Source organism: Lithobates pipiens, unplaced genomic scaffold (assembly GCF_037356315.1).
Source record: "Lithobates pipiens isolate NorthernLeopardFrog02 unplaced genomic scaffold, aLitPip1_a1.2 Scaffold_22, whole genome shotgun sequence".
Lineage (NCBI taxonomy): Eukaryota > Metazoa > Chordata > Amphibia > Anura > Ranidae > Lithobates > Lithobates pipiens.
In genome coordinates, this window is record NW_027507784.1 from 97,524,027 (window position 1) to 97,531,927 (window position 7,901).

Consider the following 7,901-nt stretch of genomic DNA (forward strand, 5'->3'; position numbering starts at 1 on the left):
CCAACTCAATATTGAACCCTACGGACTAAGACTGGGATTCCATTAAAATTCATGTGCGTGTAAAGGTAGGTGTCCCAATACTTTTGGTAATACAATATATATATATATATATATATACACATATACACATACACATATATATATATATATATATATATATATATATATATATATATATATATATATATATATATATATATATATATATATACACATTTTGGGGGGGTTATATGGTCAGATCCAGCAGACGATAAATAAATGATATATATATATATATAAAATGATCAGTCAGTGATGTTTCCTCTTTAGAATAGGTGACCCCTCGTCCTCCATTTTCCGGGGTGCCAGCTCGGAGCCTCACCTGCCTGCCCTCTGCTGGAGCCTTTCCTCCGGCCATACTGAACCACAGGGGCCGACATTGTAGCCATCACCCCGATCCTCTCTTCTCTCCTGCACCACCAATATGTTAGCACGTCCCCTTGTTGCCTGGCAACGAACGAGTCTTCGTCGCTTAGTGACCAAGCCGGAAATGGGAGGAAGTACGTCCATGACACCACGTGACAGTCGGACTGCGAAGGAAGGTGGGCAGTGCCATGAATTGAATGAGACGTAGAGCATAGATAGCACAATGACAGAGCGAGGAGAGACGAGGATCGATTCTAAGACTTTGGTTTGGTGGGGGGACTAATTTTTACATATCACTGGGTCTATAGCTAAAAGAAAAAAAAAACATCTTCTGAGATATCGCGGCTGTGCAGTTCTTCATTATGGCGGAACGATCATTTAGTTGATCGGGTGTCCTGTTTGAATTGATGGTTTTTGTTGTGGGGTTTTGCCCTCAGTAAAGATGGCGGGCGGGCTCTTTTGACGTCATATAGTACCTTTGCCCTGTGGATCTGTATAGAGCTGGGGCTGGAGTGTCAGCCTGGGAGATACAGAGATTACCAGAGTTGGAAAATCCAGTCCAGTCTTCCTGCCAAGGAGCCAACCGATGAGAGAGAGATAGAGGAGGAGCGGGTGACATCCATATTACTGTGAGCTCTGCCTGATCATCTCATCTGGGTGAGTGCCAGGAATCCTCTTTAATCTGCACACCTTCTGGAAGGGTTATGTTGAATCCATAGAGGAAATCCCTCATCATCCTGATCAGTAGGGTGATTCCTCCTTTACACTGTCACATAATCGTTCCATCGAGGGCTGGGAGGAACAAAAATCATTCCTCATGGGGTTAATAGCTGATTTTCTACGGGGGAGAGGAGAAACTGTGTTACTTACCCGATCCTCCGGCAGACGGCGCCCCCCCACAACCAGGTGGTGGTCTGTCTTTCAGTGTCCTCCCATCCAGTGCAGGGCTATGGGCTCTGCACTGGTCTTGATGACATCAGGACCCCAGACCGCTGCAGCGTGGGGGGTGCATTAGCTGCAGGGACTGGTCTAGCAGCGGGGAGGCCTGGAGGATTATGTAAGTATATCTCCTTTTAGGCCTCGATCACGTCCGCCTGTCAGTTTTGTGAAGCAGACCTCATCAGACGTCTATTCACCCCTATGGACAGGTAAGTGTGTCCATTTACACCCACCTACCTCCAATCCACTAAAAAAATAAATGTGAGGGGATCTGTGTTTCTCTGTCTAGGCGGATTGGAGGGCAGTCAGGTGTTAACGGACAGAGGAGTCTGTTTACACCCACCAGACCATAGAGTAGAGTGGGCTGTGTCCATGACTAGGGATGAGCTGTGGCGTGTTCGCATTGAACACGTGCAGAACCCACCAGGAAGTTGGCGCATTGCTGCGCTAATCACAGGCAGTGAGACATTGCCTGATCTCTGCAGTCGCACATCGGGGGCAATGTCTCACTGCCTGTGATTAGCGCAGCGCTGCGCCGACTTCCTGGCGGGCTCTGCATGTGTTCCAATGCGAACACGCCTGAACTCATCCCTATCCATGACCGACCTGTCATCCGCCCACTCTGCTCAGATCAATGGGAATAGCGAACAGATCCCCTGCTGATCTATTCGGAATCCACCGTGTGTGAAAAGGGGCCTTATTGTTCCCCTAGATGTGAATGAGCAATTAACCCTTTGCAGTGCAGGCACAGCCCTACTGTAAAGCCTGGTACACATGATGAGTTGAAAGAAAAATAACTGTCAGCTCCAGTTGGAGCCGCTGTACTAACGATCCAACGAGTACAGCAATCTCCACCACCGAGCTGTTGTGTTCTGACAGGGGGAGCGGCCCCTCCGCCAGAACACTCTGATCGCCCTCTCTGCCATTGGCTGAGAGCACTGATCAGGAGTCGGTCAGCTGTTGGCTTTCCAGCATGCTCATCTGACAGAAGCCGGCTTTGGTGGGACCGGCTAGCATACATACGGGCCGAATGTTGGTCGGTTCTTCTTGAACCGTCTGATGTAGCCCAGCATACGGCTCCTGTGTACAGGGCGTAAGTGATCATTGTTTATTTGCCCAGAGTTGGACTTTGAGGCATCATATACACAGAGCTTAAACACCATTTCTACAGGCGTTCAGTGTTTTTTTTTGTTTGGTTATAAAAGCACCTCTATGTTAGCATGTGGCTATACACACACACACGTAGGTGTTTACAGACAGGAAAAGACAGGAGAGGAGCTTTTGAGCAGAAAATATGCACACATGTGCGTAAATGCATCTGAATGTGTGTGTAAATGTTTTTGAATAGTCAGAATTAAGGATGAGCTCTGGCGTGTTCGCACACCCCACATGCAGAGCCCACCAGGAAGTCGGCACTGCGCTATTCACAGGCAGTGAGACATTGGCTGATCTCTGCAGCCGCGCATCTGGGCAATGTCTCACTGCCTGTGATTAGTGCAGTGCAGTGCCGACTTCCTGGCGGGCTCTGCACGTGGTGTGCAAACACACCGGAGCTCATCCTTAGTCAGAATAAATGAATATTCTGGCCAGTAAAATGCATTTACACTCAATCGCTGTACACACATAAATGCATGTACATATTGTAACATTAGAAGTTTTTTCTGCCATGTTGCTAAGGCCCCTTTCACACGATAAGCCTGCTCAGATCTGCCTATCTATTTTTCAGGCTGGTCCAGGTGGGGCACCCATTGACTCCTATGGGCAGGCGGGTGTCAGCGGTGATGTGTCCGCTGACACCTGCCTGCCTTCCGATCCGCTCAAGACAGATGTATGGGGATACGTTCAGCCATCCGTCTTGGCAGATCGGATGAGATCTGATGGAAACGGACACGCTGTCCGTTTTCGTCTGATCTCCCCATAGGAATCAGCGGCACCCTGACAGGTCCCTCCCCACTCAGTGAGCAGAGACGGACCTGTCATCCGCCAGCTCAGCTCAAGGTAATACTTAAAATCTGGCCTGTTAGTGGGTCCTGAGGACAGAAGTTGAGAACCACTGCTATAAATTTATATGCTTTGTTCATATTTTAAGGTCTGAGGTTTAGAACCAGTTTAGGTTTAATCTAATGCTAGTCAGAATGAGTATATCTGCTGTCGTGTTCCATAGTTAGATAATAACACAGAACGTCATTGCACTTATCGCTGATCATTATTGCCAATGTAATGTTGTTATGGCAACCTGTCAATATGAATTCTGATTAATCATGAATTCCTTTGGGCAGCTGTCAGTTTACTTTTGGTGCACAATTTCTGTATTTTAATACTGTATACTCCACCAGTGACTTTAGTGTATGACTGATATTGTGTTTATTAGCCAGATTTATGATACCACGTAGCATGCTTCTGCTACATGTTGGGTTATCATTGAAGGTTTGTTTACAGTCCACCTCAGGTACTTTGATCTGCTTTAGTTATAGATTACTAGGTCAGGTGCTGATGAAAAGTAATTGCCCCTAAACCTAATAACAGGTTGTGCCACCCTTGGCGGCAACAACTGCAATCAAGCATCTGCGATAACTGGCAATGTGTCTTTCACATTGCTGTGGAGCAATTTTGGCCTACTCTTTGCAGAATTGTTTTAATTCAGCCACATTGGAGGGCTTTCCAGCATGAACGGCCCGTGTAAGGTCATGATACAGCATCTTGATTGGATTTAAGTCTGGGCTTTGACTAAGCCACTCCAAAACCTAAATTTGGCTTTGTTTGAACCATTTGGAGGTGGACTTGCTTTTGTGTTTTAGATCATTGTCCTGCTGCAAAAGCCAAGTGCACTTGAGCTTGAGGTCACAAACTGATCGGACATTCTCCTTTAGGATTTTCTGGTAGAGCTCTGAATTCATGGTTCTATCAATTATGCTAAGTCGTCCAGGTCCTGAAGCTGCAAAGCAGCCTCAGACCATCATCTACCACCACCATGTCTGACTGTTGGTATGATGTTCTTGTTAAGAAATGCTGTATTAATTTTATTTCTAATGCAATGAGTTGCACACCTTCCAAAAAGGTACATTTTTGTCTCGGTCCACAAAATATATTTTCCTAAAAGTCTTGGGGATAATCCAGATGTTTTTTGGTAAATGTGAGATGAACCTTTTGTGTTCTTTTTTTGGTCAGCAGTGGCTTTGGCCTTGGAACTCTCCCATGGATGCCATTTTTGCCCAGTCTCTTTTTCTTACTGTTGAATCATGAACACTGATCTTACCTGAGGAAAGTGAAGCCTGCAGTTCTTTAGATGTTGTTCTGGGTTTTCTTTTTATGACCTCCTGGATGAGTCGTCGTCATGCTCTTGGAGTAATTTTTGTAGGGAAGGTTCACTCCTGGGAAGGTTCACCACTGTTCCAAGTTATCTCCATTTGTGGATAATGGCTCTCCCCGTGGTTCACTGGAGTTCCAAAGCCTTCGAAATGGCTTTGAAACCCATCCTAGACCAATACATGTAAATTATTTTGTTTCTAATCTGACTGCTTTTAGATTGTGGCATGATGTATGGCTTTTTGTGATCTGTTGGCATGCTTCACTTTGTCAGACTGCTTCTATTTATGCAATTTCTTGAGGTCTGGCATTAATAAGGCCTGAGTGTGGCAAGTGAAATTTAACTCAAAACATTGTGGTTAATCACAGTTCATTCATGATTCAGCATGGGAGGTGGCAATTACTTTTCACGGCACTTTATACTGTGCTTGTTTCTTTTATGTGCCCTGTTAGAGAGCCTGCCATTTGTTTTTATATGGACTACATCAATGGGCCATACACAGATTCTTTCTTGCCATTATTGAGTCAACTGATTTTGTTCAAAGCAGAGCTCCACCCACAAAAGGGGAAGCTCCCCTGTTCTGCATCCCGTCCCCACATTTGTCACTTTCTGGAGGGGAGAGGGTACCTGGTTTTGACAGGTACCCGCTCCCACTTTCGGCTCAGTTCGCCACCGCAAAGTGAGCCGGAAGTTCGGCCCTGCTCTTTCTCCCCCCGCTGCCAGGCCATTCACAAAGCACAGCACAATTCACGCATGTGCAGTAGGAAACCAGCTGTAAAGCCACAAGGGCTTACTGCCGTTTTCCATTAGGCAAGATGGCAAGCGCCAGTACCTGAGATTGTTTAGATGAATATCCACCTGGCGCACTCCACCATGATAATAAACATGTCATTTAATGGGGCACATAAGAGGGCCAGGAGAGTAGTAGAGAACACCAGGTGAAGTGGATGCAGCTCTTCTCAGATTAGGTCTTGAGATCCCGATGCACATATAAAAAAGAAACATGAGGGTGCTTCCATCTAGGTGTAGCGATTTATTAAAAAATGAAAAGACAATAAAAATGCACTCACTAGATAAAAGTAGATCAAGGCTTGTCATAAACCCATATAGACCTCCATAGGATCTCCGTGAGATAACAGAGCTCTGCAGACATGTGGCTAGTTGAGGCAGAGTTTTTCATGGAAGTGCAACTGTCAGGCTTCAGGCTGGAACATAAGTATTAGCAGCTTTCAAAACTGGCAAGATGACTGCGGCTCCAAACAGCACCTGTCTCAGGTGATGATAACAGGAAGCGGAGGGGATGTGGCTAAGTTTCAGATCAGGCAGGGGGCCCCTTTATCAAACCATAGGCCTATGGGTCTGCTGCTGATCCTTATGTTCCAGCCTGAAGCCTGACTAGCCACGTGCCTTCTGAGCTCTGCAGCCGCACAGTGATCCCATGGAGGTCTATATGGGTTTATGACATGCCTTGATCCACTTTTATCTAGAGTGCATTTTTATTGTCTTTTATTTTTTTTCGACATAACTTGCTAATCCTAGAGGGAGGTGCCCTCTTGCGTTTCTTTTTTATATGGCCAGCTGTACATCTGCCACTTGTATCTTGGGCCAGATCATAAAAAAAATAATCAGAAGACCACCAGTGGCCATTTCCAAGCTCTGATCCAACGATGGTTTTCCAGCATAACCATTTGACAGAAGCTGGTCCTACTGAACCAGCTGCGTTTTGATAAGTGTGTACCAGGCTTACCGCCTTATCCAGACTAAATCCCGTCTCATCCCTACTGGTAGTGACTAGTTGAAATAATCTGGTTGGCATGTAACTCCCACTCTAGACCTAATATAACAGACAATGTAAGAACCTTTCAATAACATGTTTACATTGCGTTTTTTTTTTTTATTTCAAGCAGGCCAACTCAAAGGTATCAGCCCGGTCACAGAGATGAAGACACTGCTAGTTTTTGATTTTGACCACACGATTGTCAATGATAACAGCGACACATGGATTGTCCAGTGCGCCCCTGATAAAACGCTCCCAAATGTGCTGCAAAATTCCTATGAGAAGGGAAAATGGACAGAGTATATGGGCAGGATTTTCACCTACCTTGGAGAACAGGGAATACGAGAGGACGACATGAAAAGAATTATGATCTCTATACCATATACACCAGGCATGACTGAGCTTCTCCATTTCATTGGCCATAACAAGGATCGCTTTGATTGCATCATCATCTCTGACTCAAATACCATCTTTATTGACTGGATTCTGACGCACGCAAATGTTCACAATGTTTTCGATCAAGTATTTACCAACCCTGCAGCCTTTGATCGGTTTGGAAATCTCACCGTCCAAAATTTTCATGTCCATCACTGCACATCCTGCCCTAAGAACCTATGCAAGCGAAAAGTATTAGAAGAATTCATAGCCAAGCAGACCAGCGATGGGGCTCAGTATTCTAAAATAGTGTATATTGGCGATGGCAGCAATGATCTTTGCCCGGTAACTTTCCTGAAGAAGGGAGATATTGCCATGCCAAGGGAAGGCTATTCACTACAGAAGCATATCGCTAAGGAGATCGAATTAATTGATTCGTCCATAAGCATATGGTCTACAGGCAATGAAATATTGGCTCATCTGAAATTATTGTTGGAGGAGTAAAACTTTAGTATAGCATTTTTAATTATTTTATTCACTTGCAAACAAATGTTAAAAGGTTTCCCTTGAGTTCAAGTTTTCCCTTCAGTGAAGCAGACCATCATCTAACTTCTCCTGTGATTGACTGGCAACAAGCAACTGAGGCATCCAGTTAAACAGATGTGAAGGGACTACTTGCACCTGTTTTCTGAGACAGCTGGGAGCTGGAAACAATTTGCAGCTGTAAGAAGGAAGCTATAAATGATTGTCTCAGTACGACTTAAAGCAAAAGTTTCATATGCTTATGTTTTTCCTTCCCTGGTTCTTCTCCCCCTCAGAAACATACTAAATAAATATTGCAATAAAACCTGTTGTCGCTTCATATCTTATTTAGATCCAATGACATCATCACTGGGTCTCTGTTTCTCTTTCCTTTGCAACCAGATCATGGCTGGTGGGAGGGGGCAGCAGGGTGCTGTACATAGCTTCCTGAAAACATCACAGCACCCTGCCTCAATACTACTCTCAAGAGCCCCCCAACCCAGATGCAAGCAGTGGGCTGGCTCCTGGCAGGAATTATACAAATACAGAGCTTCGAAAAAGTATTCATACTGCTTG

At 45.1% G+C, this 7,901-nt stretch overlaps 2 protein-coding genes across 6 annotated transcripts in view; one reads left to right on the forward strand and one right to left on the reverse strand.

Moving 5' to 3' along the window:
- CFAP210 (cilia and flagella associated protein 210) overlaps positions 1-520 on the reverse strand; it is a 38,386-nt gene extending 37,866 nt beyond the window's left edge. The window contains exon 1 of one of the 2 annotated variants that reach the window (XM_077447949.1): positions 362-520. In XM_077447949.1, the coding sequence (XP_077304075.1) occupies positions 362-428 (67 nt within the window). In that variant the 5' untranslated portion in view covers positions 429-520. The remainder of the gene's footprint in view (positions 1-361) is intronic. The other variant, XM_077447948.1, reaches the window with a different exon arrangement.
- On the forward strand, positions 512-7,650 carry PHOSPHO2 (phosphatase, orphan 2). 4 transcript variants are annotated; one of them, XM_077447951.1, is made up of 2 exons: positions 512-581; positions 6,559-7,650. In XM_077447951.1, the coding sequence occupies exons 1-2, from the start codon at positions 530-532 to the stop codon at positions 7,305-7,307; spliced, it is 801 nt and encodes a 266-aa protein (XP_077304077.1). In that variant the 5' UTR covers positions 512-529; the 3' UTR covers positions 7,308-7,650. The 4 variants fall into 4 exon arrangements, with proteins under 4 accessions (XP_077304077.1, XP_077304076.1, XP_077304079.1 ...); XM_077447950.1 differs by having other exon boundaries at positions 563-581; positions 6,556-7,650; XM_077447953.1 differs by lacking the exon at positions 512-581 and adding an exon at positions 682-1,062 and having other exon boundaries at positions 6,556-7,650.
- The last annotated feature ends 251 nt before the right edge of the window (positions 7,651-7,901 follow it).